Source organism: Ammodytes marinus, assembly GCF_949987685.1.
Source record: "Ammodytes marinus genome assembly, chromosome: 23".
NCBI classification, from domain to species: Eukaryota; Metazoa; Chordata; class Actinopteri; order Uranoscopiformes; family Ammodytidae; genus Ammodytes; species Ammodytes marinus.
In genome coordinates, this window is record NC_137227.1 from 14,862,356 (window position 1) to 14,882,841 (window position 20,486).

A 20,486-nucleotide genomic window follows, 5' to 3' on the forward strand; every position below is an offset into this window, starting at 1 on the left:
ATGTGTGTGTGACGTGTGTGTGTGTGACGTGTGACGTGTGTGTGTGTGTGTGTGTGTGTGTGTGTGTGTGTGTGTGTGTGTGTGTTTGTGTGTGTTTGCACTATGCGTGCACGTGTGTTACCTGAGGCCAAGCCAGTGAGTGTCACCACCAGCCACCCGGACCAGGCGTCGTACAGGCTCTTTGTGAACTCCCATGCTGAGTCCTTCTTCTTACTGTTAATCTAAAAATACACACACAGCAGTTAGTTAACAAAAGCACAATTAAACCATAGAATTAAACACATAAATGACACATAAAACAGGAAGAAGACGCTTATGTAAATGACATAGTGGCTGTACTGCAAGTAGGTCAAAGGTTTATAACTTCACCACCGATGATAAGAATTTCAGTAATCTCCTCTCGTGGCAGGATTTCCGCTATTGCTTCAATATAATGGTGGATTACACAATTTCCTACTTTCAGACCACGTTTAAAAAAAACAATGTTTGACAAATGTATTAAAGTCTCATAAATATTATTTTAAGGAGTCCTCCTATAAATCCCTTCTGAAAAGCTAGCAGAAAAGTTGTGTCAATATTTGGATAAAAGCTTTGACGTCTAGAAATGTAGGGCAGGAAGACAACAGTTTATCATTTTATTTATTTATTTAACCTTTATTTCACCAGGAAGGTCCCATTGAGTTACAGTAACTCTTCTCACAGGGAGTCCTGGCCAAGACATGTGTCCTATTAATCAGTTTCATTCATTTCTACACTGTGCCTAAAAAAAAAATCAGACTTGAGACAGTGTAGCCTGTGAGTTAGTCAAGGAACTCAGGAATTATTTAGTCAAAGTATGGTGTAAAACGTGGCTTACTCATATAATCATTATTTTCTTCTCTGTTGAGTGATTGAGGCTAAAATCTGTTGATCCTAACTACCCAGAGGGGTATACAACGAAGCGAGATTAAGGGCTGAGCGAGGTCTGTTGAGTCTAAAGCCAGAGTTTTCAGTATCACGAAAGGTGGCTCTCTTTCTACCTGGCTAGATCACCGTGGTAACAGAGGCTGCACGGCTAACCTGCTCAGACCAGTTTGAGCTTAAATTCGGCTCTTTGAGCGCTGCCCTTTAAGGAAACTACACCTTTTGAAATCCCGCAGACCTGACTATATTGTCTGAGCGCTACATTCTCACTGAGTAAACTAGTTAAATCAGTAAACTTATTGATCAGTAAGTTAATGGGCGAAACAAAGCCGTGACATAAGGCTTACATTAGAGTGAACTGTAACATAGCGCTGCGGCTTTTTGCCACATGCATAGTTATTGATGCAGAAAATTTAAAATAGCCTATACCAGGGGTGTCCAAACTTTTTTCACTGAGGGCCACATATAGAAACATCTACGAAGGGCCGGGCCACTTTGGGAAAAATAACACATTTATCAGTAGGCCTACATGTAGCTGCTCTGATGTTTAGTTTCATAGTGTCTTCGTAAATTGTAATCCTTCTTCACGGCAACACTTTCCTTGCACATTAAACAGACATTTCCCCTTTTGTTATATGCCATTGATACACCCAGTGTTCTGCTTTTGCGTCCAATGTCCAGCTGGGTGAAAATAGTAGCCAGCCGAGATTGCGACCCTCCTAGGGGGGTCTGGGGGTATGCCCCCCCGGGAGATTTTTTAACGTTTTTAAAGTGAAATGCATGAATCTGGTGCACTTTGAGAGGGAAATTAAGAGGCTAAATCTGAAGAATTTTGTATGAAAAAAAAATGGAGACACTGTGTCAGATGAATTAGAAGCTATTGGAGAAGGACACATGGATTTTCCATAATAATATTAATTTAAAATAAAATATTATGCAGGGTCCTCTGGGATGGGCTTGGTGCTCTTTTTCTTTTATGGGACATATTTCTCTGTATTATAATGAGTGCATTTAAATTATTTCAAAATAAAAGGGCCATATTACATTATATTTTTTAAATCGGCCGCGGGCCAATAAAAAGCGGGCCGTAGTTTGGACACCCCTGGCCTAGACCTACTGTATGCAGCGCCACTCAATGCTCTCATCTCAAATGATTTTACCTGGCGATCTACACACACTGGCTCTTAATGAAGCGTTCTATAAAATCACAGGTTGCAACATTATTTCACTAGGCTTCTTTCTTTTCATCAGTAGCGATTACAGTTGGGACATGAGGTGAGAGCTGTCACAGTTCGGACATCGCTGCAGACTCGCAGGTTAAGCTTCTCACAGTAGATTCATATTTGTCCGGAAAATACAGACTACAGGTTTTGTATCTAGGCTATTTCTTTTAATGGTATTTATAAGATGCAAATAAAGGGCTATTAGCCTAAATCAAAATCAAAATTGTATTAATTTTGATGTGGCCCAAAACTAAAGTGATTTTCCACATAGGCTATGCTATTCATTAGGGGACAGTGTCAGACTTAAATCAGATTCTTAAGTGTAGGATTATCAACTAGGCTAAATGGTGTACTGTTTAAATCCGAGTTCAACCTTTAATTGCTTTATAATGTCACGTTACGCACTGCGAGAACGATCTGTAAAATAATTAAATCAATTCAGTAGCCCAATTTTCTGACAACATTCCACTCTCTCCTTATTTGCAGTAAGAGTTTTTTTCGCCTCTCTGTTTTCTGCTGTTCTGTGATCATTCAGACTGACAAACTCTTCCTCTTGAGTGAAGTCAGCGACGCACTTTTTTTTCTCTTACTCAGCTGCTCGCAATCAGTCCGTTTGTGTAAAGTTAGCGGCACAAGATCAGTCCAGTCTGTGCAGAAGCAGAGTCAAATGTCTCATGGGGACGCGCACAGAGCCTGAAGACGAAACCCTCGTTCAACAATAGAGGTTGATAACTTCCTTCGTGATACCGGTTAGCTCTGAGCGAGGGTATGTGTTATGTTGAACCAGATCAAAAAAAGAGAGCCGGGCTCTGTTGAGTTTGCTTCGTAGTATACCCCTCAGTTCTTCTTCTTTTATGTGATGCAACAAACTGCGGAGGATTTTTCCGCTGACACCGGCTAATGTGGTAACGCTGTATGAACATGAGAGAGCTACGAGGATCCCTGTGAGAGCGGAGTGTCAATTTAAACCTTCCATAAACAAATTCTTTAGAGAAGTGTTGTTTTCCAGAAGCTTTTGAAATCAAAAGTGTGTGAAGCTGGTGCGTAGGGCCACATTGGAAGGTTATGTGGCCGTTTAAAGGTGGAGTCAGCGATTCTGGAGAATGCTTGTTGTCAATAATCACTTTGTAAAATTTTGTCCTCATAATCCGCGTGATCTGTGTATCCGCTGAAAAAATATCTGGGGTTTATACACAGCCTAGGCTCTGTAAACTGGTATGTAAACAACAGGTATGTTAAAAAACACTGGATGTTTTCTACAATACCCACAAAGTACGGACTGGTAGCGGATTGTGAGGAGATATTCAATGATTTTGACAACAAGCGTTCTCCAGAATCGCTGACTCCGCCTTTACCAGTCTGTATGTGATATGAAGGATTGGCCCTTTTCCCATTTGATATAATCTGAATAGACGTCATGCAAACTAGCTCATTCATCATAGGCTATAGCTTCGACAAAGGCTAAGGTTGCTTTTTTGGCCTCACCTTCCGGTGCCTCTCCCGGTCTTTGCATTTCTCTCTGACCCAGTCGATGGTGTGGAAGTCGTCGTACGTCCCCACACCAGGGATGGGCTCCTCTAGGAAGTCCAGCAGGTGGGTGGTGGTGCTCGGAGCACCGCCCCCGTTAGACATGACGTAGTTAGAGCCTGAAGAGGAAAGACAGAAAGAGGAAGTGTAATGAGTGAATGTCATCTTGCCAAAGAAACCCTTCCGAACTCTGTTTGGCAACTCATGTCCATCTTAAATATATCAGTAAGAAAAAAACGCAATACATAAAGGAAAAATTAGCTGTACATTTGAACATCTTATGGATCGGCAACATCAACTAAAACAAGCCAGACTAACTCAATTACATTTTAATTACATTAAAGAAGTCTGGTTTGGCTAAAATCCTCCTCCGTTTTAGGATACACATCTTTCACTACTCGGACGTCTCGCCGTCTCATTAGCACTGGCCTGATTGTATCGGTCTACAGGCTGCAAGAAAATGTGATTGTCTATGGACCCCATAACCATGTAAAGTAAATACTTCAACATGAGTGACTAGTCACACAGTACATATTAAAAGGTAATGATAGACAAAAAAATACAAAGTAAGATATATATACACACACACACACGGATTTCTTAAAAAGAAAGTGAAAACTGTAATATTTTATATAATATATCCGAGTCATGGGTGGGATTAATCAAATCTACATAATCTTTTTATACATCATTCTCATAATTCAGTCAGTCTTCATGTAATGCAATATTCTTGCATAACCAGGCCATCTCATCAACTTTAAAATGCACTTACTGCCAGGTGTTTAATCAGCCGCAAAGTGTTTGATAAATTCAAATTAAAACAACGTAAAATAAATGATGATAGAAAAACTGCTTTAGGTTTGGGGCTCACAAACAACAAACACAATACACCCAAGTAGGCATATAATTACATTAAATATAATATAATAACAACAATAATAAATACAGCAGACGTGCAAAGCTGCAGTTAAAAAGTATTGAGAGGTTAATTGGCCTTGTTTAAAATACATATCGGAGTGAGAATGAAATAGTTTTTTAAGTTCTCTGGGTGAAGTGTCCTCTGTCTTTTGGGAGATCCCGCCCACCCACATTTGAAATAGTCCGAAAAGCTCATTCTTATCCTCCCACTTGTGACAACTTCATCTTTAGCACAAAGGCCATACAGTATGTCACCAGGACAAAAGGGAGACACACACACAGCAACAGGCATTCAGATGAACAAAAGAAAAATATATAAACTAGGCTATCAGCTACCACAATAATCCAAGTCCGACCGGTTTCTCCTGTCTGTGTACAATCAGCCATATCAAGTTATAAATATAGGGCCAAATCTGAAAGGAAGTATATCCAGTCTTACAAATACAGTTCATAAGCACTCAAATAATGGAGCATCTCTAGCTTCTGCAATGCAACACGCATGCAGGTTATCATATTGAGGCAATAAGAAAGCAGAAGATGAGGTAAAATGTTGACATATAGAAAGAGATAGCAATACAATCACCACAGGGATAAAAGATGAGAGTCGGAAAACTGGATTTTGTTGGTTTTACAAAAGAGCACAAAGCACTGTTTCAGACCATTTCTGGGTGAAAGTTTTCCAGGAAGCTGCTCGGTGTGTTCACATGGTGTTGAGTTCATCTTAAAACAACCAACATTTAGACCCTGACAAATGAATGTGCACTGCAGTATTTCTTCAACCAAAACCAATTATTTTTTTCATTCGTCAGACATCGATTTTCCCTTTGAAATACCTCCTAGAAGAGTAATGCCAATGCACTCACCCACCCACCATTACTAACACTGAGGTACAGAATCCTATGGCCATTTGACCTGCCAACAAACAAGCTCCAGTCCACAATACATATTTCTCCTTAGCATTTTTAATCTCCTAAGCAAAGGAACAACTTGGGCAGGGTCATTACTAACAAACACGGCCTCATTCATGGCGGTTATCCACCAGTCATCTGCTTTAAAAAAAGCAAATTCCCTTTGATGGGTTTGCATACTTTCCAAGCATCAGTACCAACACACTCATCGCACCAAAGAATGAACACACGGAGCAAAATTACAAGCAGTGAAGATCAAATGCATCATATCAAATTACAAACATCTCAGTTTGGAAATGAAGCTGTTGCAGACATTTCTGTCCCAAATGACTGAGACACAGACTGATAAATATAAAGCCTGTTTCGCAAAGACTTCCCACGTAACGAATGTGGGCCATGACTAAGACTTTGAAAGTGCGGCTTATCAGCTCGTATTGCTGCCTTCGATGTTTGATGGGACATTGTGAGAGGATAAATAAGTCGAAAACTTAAAGGTGGGAAATTCTGTAAGAAGCAGGGAACGAGTTTAGCTGTCGACTGACCAACTGATACATATCCCGCTGACCAGAGAAAGGGAAAGGGGAAGAAGTGAGTGTGAAAGCTACTAAGAGGTTGTAGAGTCAGTGGTGGCAGTAAGGGCCCACTCACACTAGGGCCGCGGCCCCGTGCCAAAGCTCATTAGCATACTAAAGTCTAGAACGTTTGGCTAGTGTGACCACGCCAACTGTATTCCAGCACGGAACAGCCCCTTGGCCACGGCACACCTGGGAGAGGTGTGCCGTGGCCAAAGTACAGATGCTAATGAGATGACACGCGCACAAGCAAGCGCACAGGCGGCGTTCCTGACGTGAATTTATTAAGGATGCATTGTCCGTTAACGTCCGCTGCCTTACTAGTCGGCACCAGAATTGCCCACCACTTGGACTTGTAGCTATAATGTGTGAGAATTGACGTGTGTGTAAGCCTAGGTGTGGGCTAATAAAAGAGGGAGAGAGCTAATTAGGTCGGCTCAGAAAGCAAAGCAAAAATGTTTTCGTGTTTACTCACGTTCGTCAGATGATTTTTTTTCTTTTTCCTCCCGTCAGCTGTCATAACTGCATTTACGCATGGCGGTGGAGACGCACCCAAAACAACACACCGCGGCCCGGTGATAAGGAAACAGTAGCCTACGCTAAGGTTTAACAAGAAACTTTATAAAGACACTTAAAAAAACGATCTCTGCCCATACAAAAAGTTCTGACTTGGATTTGATGGAGCGATCGATGTGTATAAAACCATCCGGTACGTATGGTCTGATGACGGGCCGTTATATTAATAATAAACAGCGTGCTGCACAAATATGAGACTGTCCACCGCGACCTATTACGTCAAGGCTACATTAAAAAAAACAATAGCTTAAGGATTCTCGTTGCTCTAATGTGGAAGTGGAATATTTGATGCAAATTTGGCCGGATGAAAATATTCACAAACAGTCGTAGCCTACAAGTAGACTACGCTCCAAATCCTAAACGCGCACGGTGCAAGTATGCCCAGGCCACGAGCAGTGTGAGCACGGGCCTGCGGGGGGAATGGGGAGGGGGGGGAATCGTGCTGAATCGTGCTGAGCACGGAACAGGCAAACGGCACTAGTGTGAGTGCGCCCTAAGAGTGACAAGACCTGGAAGGGAGATTGATACTTGAATTCTCCATTTTGATTTTCCAGTGACGGCTAAAGTCTGGACTGTGCAGGGATTGTGTGTGTGTGTGTGTGTGTGTGTGTGTGTGTGAGAGAGAAGAAGAGGTGGATGATGATGACTCAACAACAGCAGTCTGATATGGAGGCCTTACAGTATATTTAATTGTGAGTACATTGTTGTCTTTTCTTTGAGTAATCAGTTTGTAAATCTGCATATAGCAAGCAGAGGAGAGTGAGCCATGTCAAACCTACAACGCTTTACAAATGTGGGACACGTCTTGTTCCTGCTTTGGATTCTGGTCTACTGAGGAATAATTAAGGAATAATAAATCTCAATATGTTTTAATGGTGGTCTGCCACCAATAGTTGATTTCAGGTGACTGATTTGTTGCTAGTGGCAACTACTTTTCTGACAGTTCCCTAGCAACAGCAGTTTAACTTACATTTAGGCCTGTATCAAAATGTAGGATTCCAAATGGGAATGAGTGGGCTTAATATTAGCAGCTCAATCAAGATCTGGTGAGACTTGCAGAAACAAATATTACATAGTTTCTTATGTTAAAAGCTTCAGAGAATGACCAAGATAAGAGACGTGATACCAGTGTTGAGTCAAGAGAAAGAGAGCCAAAATGTCTCCTGGATCAAAGATATGTTGTTTACTTTAAAAGGTGGTTTAAACCACCCAGTGAATGAGATGATCATTCCCATTTATTGAAGACAAACAACAAAGATAAGACTGCGCCTCTATACTGCAGCAACTACAGTACTGCAACATTTCCAGCTCCCGCAGAATCAGCCTGGATGTGGCTCATTTCCTAGGCAACAATCTAGTAAGATTGCTTGGGTGATGCTGCACTACTGTCCGTCTGGCATCCATCAAATCAGGAGTATGGAGCCAAAAGCAAAGGGCGACAACGCCACGGAAAACAGACACCGAAGGAGACTGCACACAAGCACAATCGCCAGCGTCATGCTCCAGTGGTTCGGCAGCCATGCAGACAAGAACACGCACATAATAACAAGGCTTCAGTTTCTTTCCCCTGTACAATAGTATGGTGACACTGCAATTCTTCTCAGTGTGTGCCAGATTCAAATGCCACAGCAGTGCACACACAGGCCTGCTGTACTGACCGTCAAACACTTCTCTGAATTAAGACCGTTTGACCAACCATCCTGTTTTACTAAGTTCAATGAGGTGGGGATTGACCATCAGGTAACTGCTTGTTCTGAGGTTTCTGTGTCTAACAGAGGGGGGGGAGGCGGAAGATCCAGGAACAGTCTAGCCCTGCTCCTACTATACTACTCTTGAGTAAATCACATCAGAGAGGTCGACTAGGATGCCCTGGGTCAGCCTGGTTGGAGTAGGGTTAGTCGGCTCAGCAGTCATGTGATTAGCATCATTAACTGACCCCCACAACCTCCTTAAAGCGTGAACCGCTTCTGTTGTAGGCCGACACAAGCCCGATGACCAGACTGGTGGAGTCCCCTCACCGGAGTGGCACGAAAGGCTGACGAAAAAATGGTTCAAAGTCCAAAAAAGCCAGAGGACTCAAATGCCCCTGTAACACAACATTCCTTTATGTGTTTACATATGACAAGTTGAATGGTTGAGTCAAGGACACTGGGTTGAAGGCAAATGAACTTAACTGAACCTAATTTACTTTTCTTTTGCAAAAATTGTCATACGCAAACTATATTTCCGGTTTCACAGGTTATTAAAGAAAACAATCTTATATTTGTATCAATGACATGGAAAAGTAACAGAAGATACGTGGGTACAACGGTTTCTATTGCGAAAAAAAAAAATAAGATCTACACAAAATAAAGCACATTGTTGTACCTTTAGGGGTACAGTGGGGCAGTTGTCAATGGGGCAGTACCAGGGCTGGACTGGCCATCGGGCATACCGGGCAATGCCCGGTGGGCCGGCAGGCATTTTGGGCCGGGCCGGGTCCATAAAAAAAAAAAATAATAATTATGTACCCTCGGCTGTGTGACTCGGCCCGGCCCGGCCAAGTCACACAGCCCCCTAGAAGGTCCAGGGTCAACAACACAGTCGTAGTAGGGCCGCCTCTCAGAGGGCCCATCAGGACTTCCTGTATAGGGGCCCAGAATTTGGTGCAACGCCCCTGCCTCCGCATATCGTATCATGGTGGGCTGCCATGGCCAAAAATTCCAGGGCCGATTTTTTGTCCCAGTCCAGCCCTGGGCAGTACCCTCGACAGTACCCTCGACATCTGGGTACTTATTTGAACCCTTCTATTTCAAATTTACAACTGTACTTACAAAACTTTTATTTATATTATGTAAAAGCTACTCAACCATAGCCTCAACCATAGCCTCAAGTAGTAGTAAATTGATCATGTCATCACTTTTGTGGCCATTAAAAAAAAGAATTATAAATACTGACTTTGAGGTCCAATAGTTGTCACTAGGGGATATATTATAGGTGTAGATTGTATTGAATTTATGTAAAGGACAGGATCACAAAATGGACCAAAAGCTACAAAACTGAAATAGAGGAATAGAGGAAATAAGAGCTTGGATGTACAGTATAAGGGACGTCCCTTTGCACAAAGTGGTTGCAAGCAGCAGCGGATCTTTCCTAAACTCACTAGGGGCCTTTTGTCTCTGCTCGCTCACCGTAAAAATCTAACGAGGCCTGGAGGAACCAGCACACCACACACACAACTGAAAATAACATTCCCTAAGGTCCAACTTGGAAGACAAATATGGACAACGTGTACGGTATGTACAAACTAAAAATGTTCGCAGAAAAACAAGTTATTATTAAGGCACAATTTGACTGCGTGTGTTCATCCTGACTCAGAGCTCGTTATACATATGTTATGACGTGATGTGAGGTGACATCCTGAATCTGGCCAACAGGTGTCCTCACAGCGCAGGAACATTATGAGACGCTTCAATAGCAACACAGCCCTTATCTACGAACATCCTGCTCATATTATAGAGCAGCCAAACGCCCAACTGTGCCTTCTCTGTGAAATTAAAATGGATGCCCACTACTGATGTTGTCTGTAGTAGCAACTGCTGCTTACAAGGCCACAGACAGAGGCCTTCACACTGTCTCTCTATCTCATTATCTCTTGCTGACTTATGTCACACACTGCTGGTTAATAATCGACTAAGGTTAAGGGGTGAATGGTGAAAATATGCTGCCCTGGATGGCTTGTTATGCTCCAACAGAAAATGCAGTGGTGTCACAAGCAATGGCATCTTCTTCTTAACCAATGCTGGCACAAGGATTTTCAGACAACGGACTAGGCAATGTTTATTTAACCTGCACCTGCGTCTGCCTGCCATATGGCTACACACACACACTCACTGTAGAAGGAGGACGGGCTCTTTCATCACAGAAGTGTTAGGAATGTAGGGGATCGGAGGGAAGGGGGTTGAAAATGGGAGAATTCGGGACGTGGCGTACCTCTTTTAGGGATCTCCTGCAGGGGGATTGTGTCCCCTCCCCCGTCGTAGGGCAAATAGGGGTCGGCCGCCGCGTCCTCCTCCTCCATGTTGACAGCTATAGACGAGGCTAGGCTATGCTAAAACCAAACTAGGCTTTACTACGCACTGATCGCTGCATGTGTGTCTGTCGCTGTTGCTGCTACCATGTTTATCAGAGGAAGACAAGCGAGGGCTGTGTGTGTGAGAGAGAGTGTGTGTCTGTGTGTTTGAGTGTATGCACACAGTTCTCCCTCCCTCTCTCCCCTCCCCTTCCTTTTCTCTCTCTCCACTGCAGCAGCTGACTGCTAGAGCTGATGATGTCATCACACACACACACACACACACACACACAAAGGGAAAGACGATCACACCAGACCGGTCAGCCTTGCCTGCTGGGTTGCTAGGGGAGATCACTGAGCACTGCCTGCATGGGAGAGACCATGGCACCGGGTCACAGGGGTGTGTGTGTGTGTGTGTGTGTGTGTGTGTGTGTGTTTGTGTGTGTGTGAGCTCTAAAATTGAATATTCCATTCTGAGCACAGGGGGGGCTCAAGGTAAGGAGGACAAATGGAAGTACTAACAGCTTAGTAAGCAGTGGTACAGGCTGTGCCAAGCTGTCAGCTGAAAAAATAACTACATTAGTTGAATGGCAAAGCAATATTTTTGCCACCTTTTAAAATGATCAATGATTGGTTAATGTATAAAAACATGTATCATGGACAATTGAAAATATTTGGGTTTTGGACCAAAAAGTGACTTTGAAGACTCAACTTTTCACTATTCTAATTCTAAGTGTAACATCTTAGAGCGATAATGATTGATCAACAATGTATTATGCACACTAATCAATATGAAAAATAATTTTTAGTTGCTAGGGTAGATGCATCAATCCGATATGGTATAGCCCAGAGATGTGATCAATAGTAAATAATGTTGTCATCAACGTCATAAGTATATACACTCAGGTATTACTATTTAATAAATATTACATTTGGGGGAAAAACAGAGCATGAGTCTCTCGGCCCATGTCTGGCTAAAGCCCTAAATGATAAGGAGAAATCTTTCCAAAACTGTATTCTGCAAATTAAAATTAAAATCACTTAGCCTATTCATAGATGAAATGAAAGAAAGCTCTGTTACTGCACAAACAAGAAAAAAATGCCCATGGGAGATGTTTTCCAATTCTGCCTTGTTATTGTGGTTATGATTGAATGGATTCTACTGCAACAGCTGACTTGCCTTCAGCATGCAAAAGAACAGTAAAATTAATACTGTCTTTGGTAGATTTTAAGAAAAACTGCAGCAAGAGAACAAAGAAAAAAGTTGATCCAATGTCAGATTCTTCATTGCTCAATCTTCCTCTGGGAAAAGAACAAACTTGTGGGACATCATCTGGACGTCTCATAACATATGTCTTAATGCAAAACAGACTTTAATGTGGAGGAGCACTCTGCATTTTCCACTCCAATCTAAACTGATTTAATGGAATTGGACTACAAAAGGGATCACACGGTCGCTGTGTTTTTTGGAGCAGAGTGTTTTGTAATCTTGTGTTATCGTATGAAACAATGCAGCTAAAGTCCGGCCCAAACAATGGGACCCTGACATTTCACACGCTGTCATTTTGTTATCACTAAAACATAAAAACATTCCCAACAATCATGGTTACCTTTCAGCAGGGCTCCTGTTGCTAGGAAATAGCACAGGTGTTGTGAGCCATAGTTTCTTAGCTCAACAAGTCCCAGTCAGGACGTCAAAAACCACCAAAGAACAACATGAAGTTTGAAAAAAACTAAAAAACCTTCCAGTCTCCAGTGTAATCCAGCAAGTTAAAAGCAACCCGAGTAAATCCTTTTCACTTCAAGGAGGAACATTTTCCAAAGCATTGCTCCATTCATATCCTTTTGCGAGCGCTAAGCAATCAAAAAGTTTTCAAACTAAAAAATCTCCACGGGACTACAGAGTGAGCCAGCCCCTTGTTCACAATGCAGTCGCAGCCCAAGAGGAGGGCTTTACAATCTTTCCTAAGAGCCCACCCCTCAGAATAACGTAAAAATAGCTAGGGGAGGCACCACACACTTCAAGGAAGGAACATTCTTTCGGCTGGCAGCCAAACTGGTTCGTGGGAATGTCGAGAGCAGGTCATTCAAAGAATAGTGGAGTGGGTGGAGCCTATGCAAACACAGTAGTAGTAATATATGTACACAGGACAATTAGGAGTCAGTTGTAATAGTATCAGATTTCAGTATCAGTTATGTGTAAATGATTGGTGCAACTGAAGCTCCCTTTGTACAGTATAGCAGCAATGACAGTATGAGTGGTGGAAGTGGTCACCTTCTGCCGATAAAGCTTTAGTGTGTAACTTTTGCATATAAATAAATGTCGGTAACATAAGCACAACCTCAACTACCGCTGGGTCTGTGAGTAAAATGATACGGCAAAGACAAAATACAAACTCCTACAAATGGATAATCCAAAAAAAAAAAAAAAAAAGTAGTAACTCACCCAAATGATCTGCAACTACACACAATCTTATAAATTCTAATGACTTTGGTTATCCCCTCACGTTCCATCTAGCGCCATGCAAATAAGAAACAAGACAGCAATGCCAAAATACGTTTGAGGTAGATCTGAAACAGTGTCTCTGTTACTTAGTTTGCCCACTAAAGATAAGGGACAAGCACATTTTTTCAAAGAACAATGTCCCTCTCAATGTGTATATGTAAATGTATTTATGTACAGTCAGTATACTGTAACTTCACACAAAAAAACAGCGAATGTCCAAACTGGAAGCCAATCGTAGACTGCAGTGCTAAGCTCAGCCGACACCTTTGACACGACCCCTATGTGTGTATGTTTTGTTTAATCAGCTGAAAGTGCGAAATAAAGAAATGGAGAGGGGCAAACATAAGAGGAATCAGCACTTTTACTCAAGACAAGGAAGAACAAACCGGAAGCAGCATATCGGATGTTGATACACACCAGTTATACATCAGTCACGTAGTGCCACTACAAAGCTGAATGAATGAGAAGCAGGTGAGGTGACTACACTAGAATGACAGGTATGACGACTATAATAAAGTCGCATGGCAGCCAGACAAGCAGCCAAAATATGAATGAGATAATTAGAGGAACTCAGCAGAAAAAAAAACACAATGACACAAGACACTTGAAAATAAATCCAAACTAAATACGTTGTTTTCTATTCATTAACCAAAATCCCTGGATTTCCACCTAAAAAGCTGCTATATTTAGCAAGCTGCTGACGATTTATAACAAGAAATAGAATTATCTGCCACGTGTCTGTATTTTTACTACCCCAGTTCCTTGGTACATTTCTACCACACATGAAAAAGACCAATCCACGTGAGCTGAGATGCAGGACGAAGGAGCGACGGGAAAGGCCAAAGCACACATAACAGTGGTGGCGAGACCGCAAAGTAAACCACAGGAACACAGAAAGCAAGGGCGTTAAAAAAGTTGACAAGGCCAAGATGGTGGATGCAACAGGAGAACATAACAAACAAGACACAGGAGCAGCCAAAAACATGCATTTTGGGAAGCCTTACAAATGGTTATAAAGCAAGTAATTAACTGATGTACACAGAAGGATTAAATTGACTAAATTGACTAAATTAAAACCGGCAAAATAATCAATTAATTAAACGTAGCTCAAATAGCAAATACATTTTTAAAAAGCTAAGTGAAATCAACAACTATGTATTGAGATGTTTAAAAATGGGTGAACTGAAAGCTAAAAAAAAGTACTATGTTACCTTGAGTTGAGGTTACTCATAGGCTATCACCTGAACATCTTATCATCACTTGTTATCAAGTCAATTAAGGGTCACCTGTGGTACGGTCCAAACCTCAGTTTACTTCTCAGCTCAGATTATTTTGTTATCAGCAGGTTACAAATACGTGACTTTGAAGGTATTTAACCACATTTTTCACCTTCAATAAATAGTTTTATAACCATTTGAGAGGCTGCTTCAGTCATATGGGAGCTAGGCGATGGGTGAGCGGAATGATATGGAGCAGCTGATGGGTGTGGAAAGAGATGAGGAGGAAAGGGACACACACAAGCGGGAGAGCACACTTGATGGGTCTCCATAGCAGCAGAAGCGGTGTGACTTCACAACCAGCGAAGCAATGTATCTGCTTTATCTGGACGCAGAAGGCAGACTTGGATTTTGGACATGAAGAAGCAGGATCAGAAGAATTGAAGGAACCAATTGGAAGCTCACTGAGGAATTCAAGGAATCTGATTGGAGCGTGAGTGAGGGTTCGGGGCTCGTCAAAACTTGGCTCAAGGACCAATCAAAACACAGCTGTCGGGAGTTGGGAGGTGTTTTGTACCTGGGGAGGCCGCGTCCCCATCCAACAGGTTGTCATCCTCTGTGGTGTGGAAGTCCATGATGGCGGCGGCCCCATCCAGCAGCTCCTCGTCGCTGCTGGCGCTGGCGATGCTGTTGTAGCTGTTCCTGCAGTAGCCTCTGTGGTAGAGCTGCTCCGACTCCATTTAGCAACGCGCCCGAGCCCTGGGTGATAAGGAGGGAGGGAGGGGTAGTGGTGGAGATATACACACTGTGTTGTGAGGATGGGTAGATTAGAGAGTCTATGGGGTGAAAGTGAGTCCGTCAGGCAAACAGATGAGTAGGGTGGGTTTGTTATTAGCGTGCAAACTGACTCCAAGTTAAACAGCAAAGACAGACAAGACGATGGAGATATTAGAGTCGTACACACATTCATAGTACAAAAAAAAAGTCATAATTTGAACGGGGCAACACAAGAAACCAGAGCTTGCTCTCAGATCAGTAACAAAAACCTAAACTAAACATTGTATCCATTATATTTCTATCCAGTTACATTCGGACAATTGGGCAACTGGTGTCTTCACTTGGAAACAAAAAGAGCAAAACTGAGAGAGAAGTGTCCACAATGTCCTAGAAGTGTCAAAAATGTCTAATAATGTTTTTAAAGAAAAGTTATTACCTATGAAAAAGAGGAAATTAACCTTATTTCAAAGTGTCCCTGGTTAACAAAGGTGATCGAATGGCAATGGAGGATGAAGTAAAAGAAAGAGGAGGAAAAGGTGTTGGAGGAGTGAAAGAAGAGTGGTACAGATGATCTTTTAAAATGTAAGGAAAATGAAGGCGGCCAGGGAAGCTTGAGATTTAAGTAAAAGATGTTTCATGATGATGATGATGATGCTGAGCCTAAGTAAATGCCTGAGCCCTGAAAGAGAGATGGGCTGGAAAAGATTGAGAACAAACGTTTGGACCGATTCACCAGAGATGCAAGAAGAAGAAGAAGAATTGATCCCACCGGCCAATGCAGATTTTAAACCATCAATAAGTCTTGTGGAGTTGGGAACTACATCTGACATTAAAGTCGATATCTCAGCTTCAAACTGCAGCCTCTGTCTTACACTGTGTTTTACAGATTTGTAATTTATTAATTCCCTTGTTATATCCAAGACTTTTCCTTGAAAGAACTGTAATCTGGCTACCACTGCGCTCTGGAAGAAATAAACTAATAAACTGTAACTGCAGTTTTTAACCTGGATAGGGAGAAATGTGTCTCAGAGAGAACAAACTTTCCGATGATAAATACATCTTGAAAGAATATGTACTTCACTCTTATTTTGAATTTCTTATTCTTAAATACAAGCAGTGAAAACGGTGGCTCTCAACGGCAGACAATATCAGATAATCCTCATTCAAATTAAGTATCAGACAACGTAACGGTGACGTTTCAACGTTCTGTTCGCTGTACAGCCAAGTGGTGTATTTATAGTCTGAGGGATTAATATGACACATGGACATCTTCCCTACGATGTGGGGACCAAAGACAGGAGAGCACGTCAGCACCCGGCACTTCAACTCTGCTCAAACTTCGCCCCCTTGTGGAAAAGATAGAAACTACAGCAGAATCTGTGACCAAGGACATTACTGAGACCGTATCTGAGAGAATTCCCAACAGGCCAAGCCATAATGACAGTGCATAGACTCTGAAAAGATTGCAAATAACCTGGAGATATTTATAGGAATATCAGCCTTGAGGGATGAAACTTCGATAGAAACTTAATGTGCCCTGGAGCAGTAGTAACCTGACCGATCTTTAGTAATCCTGCATGGACTGATAAGCAACGTCTTACAGTTCTACATATATCTGTTAAAGAGACGGATTCATTTTCTAAGCTCCTTCCATATGGACTTAAACGGATTTGATATTCTTCTAAATCTTGGTTTTTCATTGGGGCACTGGAAGAGTGACATTAAGGAAAGGCCACACATTTAGAGGAAGTAAAGAAAGAAAAGATTTGAGTCAGCACGATGGACTTAGGAAGTGGACTTCTTTAAAAAAATTAGATAAGTGCCTTTATAGAGAGAGTTTATGAAAAGTTAATTTCATGGCAAGAGAACCTTAACTGTAGAAAGTGAATTTTATTGTATGAAGAAGACTTATTTTTTAACTTAGGGTAACATGAAAAGTTTAAAGATATGTGGTTCAGTTAACAACAAAGCAACTGTAGTTCTCTGCCTCCCACCAAAACAAAAACCCACCACAGAGGAACAAAGAATCGATCTAAAAAAACTTTGTCTCATGATCTTGAAATCACAGCCCGACCAATACTGGATTGTCGGGGATGATATTAGTATTTGAAAGTTTAAACTGTCATAACTACATACCAGCCAGAGTGCCCTTTAAACTGTTTTTGAGTGTTTTGACCAAGATTTGAACTGAGTAGTACTGATCGATGGACCCTTGAGATGTGGGCTGCTGCAAAAAGTGAAAGTCACTCTTCTCTACCAAATAAATACAGACACCTTGTCAACAACACAACACAAGCTATCAAGTATAAAAGCCTTCTGCAAAGTCAAACAGAGAGGTTAAAGACTGCTAATCCTCCCTTGCACATACTCCATAACGGGAGCAAAGGGGGAAGAGAAACTCTCCCTGTGCCAACAACCAAACTGATTCATCATGAGACCAGACTTCCCTCTGAGCCTTTATCCAATCAGTGCGGCCAGGAAATTCAATTCAGCTCATTTGCAAAGTCAAAGCCGAGGTAAAGTTCATGTGAGATCGCCTTTTGTTGTTACTGTTGTTCTTTTACAGAAATTGTTCTGTTATATCGCACCAAACTTCTTTTAGCTATTTTTTTGGATTCAATCTAGGCTTTAGTGGTTGTTCTGAAATTTAAAGGGGAAACCTATTCTCAGCTTTTTCCCCCATTGTCTGAAACGCTCAGTTTGAGCACCTGCTCAAAAAAATAATCCCAAGAAGCGCCAAAGAAATAGAAGTTACGCACTATAGCTATAACAGCCCAAAAGAAAATGACATGGTGGTCTTATTTCAGCTTTTGTGAGCTGAAATACCCAAACACGGAAAAAGTCAGTTTTCCAAAACATGTCTCCAAAACACACACTTTAGCACAGCGGGGGTAGCAGCATAACCAGCAGGACAAATTAAGAGTGAGAGGGGAAAAAATGCACATTAAAGCTGTGCAATTATCTTCTCCAACAGACCGCTGTGATATCTAATGAACTTTGCTGCTGGGCCTGCTTTCATTTAGACTTTTAATCTTTCCTCCCTCCGTTTCCTCTCTGCTGGTGACATTTGATCGCTATAATTATGACTAGATTGCAGTTTGCTTGTTCATGTTTTCCTCCCTTGTTCTCTGCAGCAGTGATCAAAACAGTAATTATGCCATGGAGGATAGAGTGTGTTGATTATTGAGGAGGAGATGGATTTCATTTTGTAGTTTGAGGACGTGGACAAACGATGAGGTAGCTGTGTGTGTGTGTGTGTGTGTGTGTGTGTGTGTGTGTGTGTGTGTGTGTGTGTGTGTGTGTGTGTGTGTGTGTGTGTGTGTGTGTGTGTGTGAAGCATAATCAACAGCCAGGGAAGAAACCGTTGCTGATCTTACACAACTGAGAGCCTTATCTCCCTGTGTCTGGTCACTATGGAGGTGTTGCCCTGGGTGACCGTCGCTGGGGGATGTGAGTCAGCGTTTTGCCCTCCCTCTAACAGACAGGCTCACACCTCCTCCATAGACAGGGCCGATAAGCTAACACACATCCTTAATTTTTTTTTCTTCCTAAAATCGATATATGGATTTGCTTTGTGGCAAAACATCCACGGTACAGAGCAGGGAGCTCTTTCACTTCCCACAATTACACATCAGCTCAATAAAGAGGAACCAATCAGGAGACACCTGCACGCACCCACTGTAACGCTAACACAAAGAACTGCTGAAGCCACGTAGTGATGAACTTAGAGAAGCTACTGTGGCTTTCAAGGACAAGAAGCTTATTACTAAGGATGGCATCATCCACCACTGATTCAAGTCTTTCTATATCAGGTGATGAAGTGAAGTTGTTTTTAGTAATTTATGCTTTAGTACTTTTTCTTTGTCTTCCAACAGCTGCATTTCTTGCAGACAACCACAATATATAAAAACGTGTCAGGCTGTTGCTACACTATGTAAATAACAGCATCATTAAAAAATCTGCTGCCTTTTAAAGATCCTGAAGTAAAAAGAAAATATCAGGCTCAACTGACGACGGTGGATATAGCCACAATGGCAAAATGAAAACTGAAAGATGAATAATTCATGTCCTGTGCGGCCTACAACGAAAGTAAAAAGAAATGCAGTAATTCGAGAAATCCTTCAGAGTGTGTATGTGTTATCAATGAGGCTTTGTCAGAATCTTCAGATATCAATTTCATCCAGCCTATGCCAGTCTGGGAGTATTATTCTACTCAGGCAGACTAATTCTTATCTACCAGGCTAGTGAAAATATCCATTTTGGATTGACAAGTTCTTTCATGCGTCTCTCAATATGCTGTGATTATAAGCTACTAATTACTCAGTGGGAGCTTGAGTTGACTCACATTAAAATATCAAATTCTGGAATTGTAAAGTACAATATAATGTTTTTATTCCAAGAAATATAAGCACAATTCAGGAAATCCCATGTTATCTTTGCAAACCTTTGTAATGTGGCCCTCTATGTGAAGGAACATGTCACTTAACTTCTGTGAATGTAATTCTTAAGGTCAAGCTTAATGAAAATAGAGACACTGCAGACATACATAGGCCTACATAACACAATCAGTACTGTTGATTACAGCGATAGCAAAATCTAATCAAATAAGGAGCAGCGTCTTTGCTTTGACCTGTCTGTAACCGTCGCGTAGAAAATAGTAGAAATACAACAGAGTCTTTATTCTGTAGCGAAAGGACAGCCGGGTAATGAAAAAAAAAAAAACATACATGTGAAAACCTGATCAGTCACAGAGTCAGAGTGAAAGGTTAACAGCAGGTAAATATTTACAATAGTTAGTATATGTTTAACATTACCACTACTTTCAGTGACCAAGACATCTTGTCAACATTTGATGTCTTAATTTGAAATATAAAGAGGTACGTTAACCTCTAGTCTAGGAATGGGACGATGTGAAAATGTCATGTCAAACTATTCTGCAAACATTTTGCAGGGACTATAGGGACAGACATAACAAATTAGCTTAAGCTTCACATGGTCTGTGTGCAGACCACGGCAAATTCCTTATATATGTGAACATACATGCAATAAACCTGATTCTGATATATAAATGAATAAATATATAAATAAATGTTCTCAATTACTGAATAATCATTAGGTGTATTGAATGTTAGCAAATTATGCAAACCAACCAATACTATATAGTATTCAGCTAGCTTTCATTAGGCCAAATGTAGGTATTTTATTTGCCTAAATTATAAATCAAAAAATCCAAACCCAAAGATATTCATGTGACAATGACAAAAGACTAAAAAACCTATAGAAATCACTTCAAAGAGGATGTAACCTC

The 20,486-nt window shown here is 41.4% G+C and overlaps 1 protein-coding gene across 5 annotated transcripts in view; it reads right to left on the bottom strand.

The window, feature by feature from the left end:
* clcn3 (chloride channel 3) overlaps positions 1-20,486 on the bottom strand; it is a 35,433-nt gene that overhangs the window by 14,215 nt on the left and 732 nt on the right. For 2 of the 5 annotated variants that reach the window (XM_080051631.1, XM_080051629.1), the window contains exons 2-4: positions 14,979-15,160; positions 3,612-3,772; positions 122-221 (exon numbers count right to left, since the gene is read on the bottom strand). In XM_080051631.1, coding sequence (XP_079907757.1) covers positions 122-221; positions 3,612-3,772; positions 14,979-15,141 — 424 coding nt within the window. In that variant the 5' untranslated portion in view covers positions 15,142-15,160. Of the gene's footprint in view, positions 1-121; positions 222-3,611; positions 3,773-10,599; positions 10,697-12,288; positions 12,467-14,978; positions 15,161-20,486 lie in introns of those variants that run through there. The other 3 variants (XM_080051633.1, XM_080051630.1, XM_080051632.1) reach the window with 2 other exon arrangements.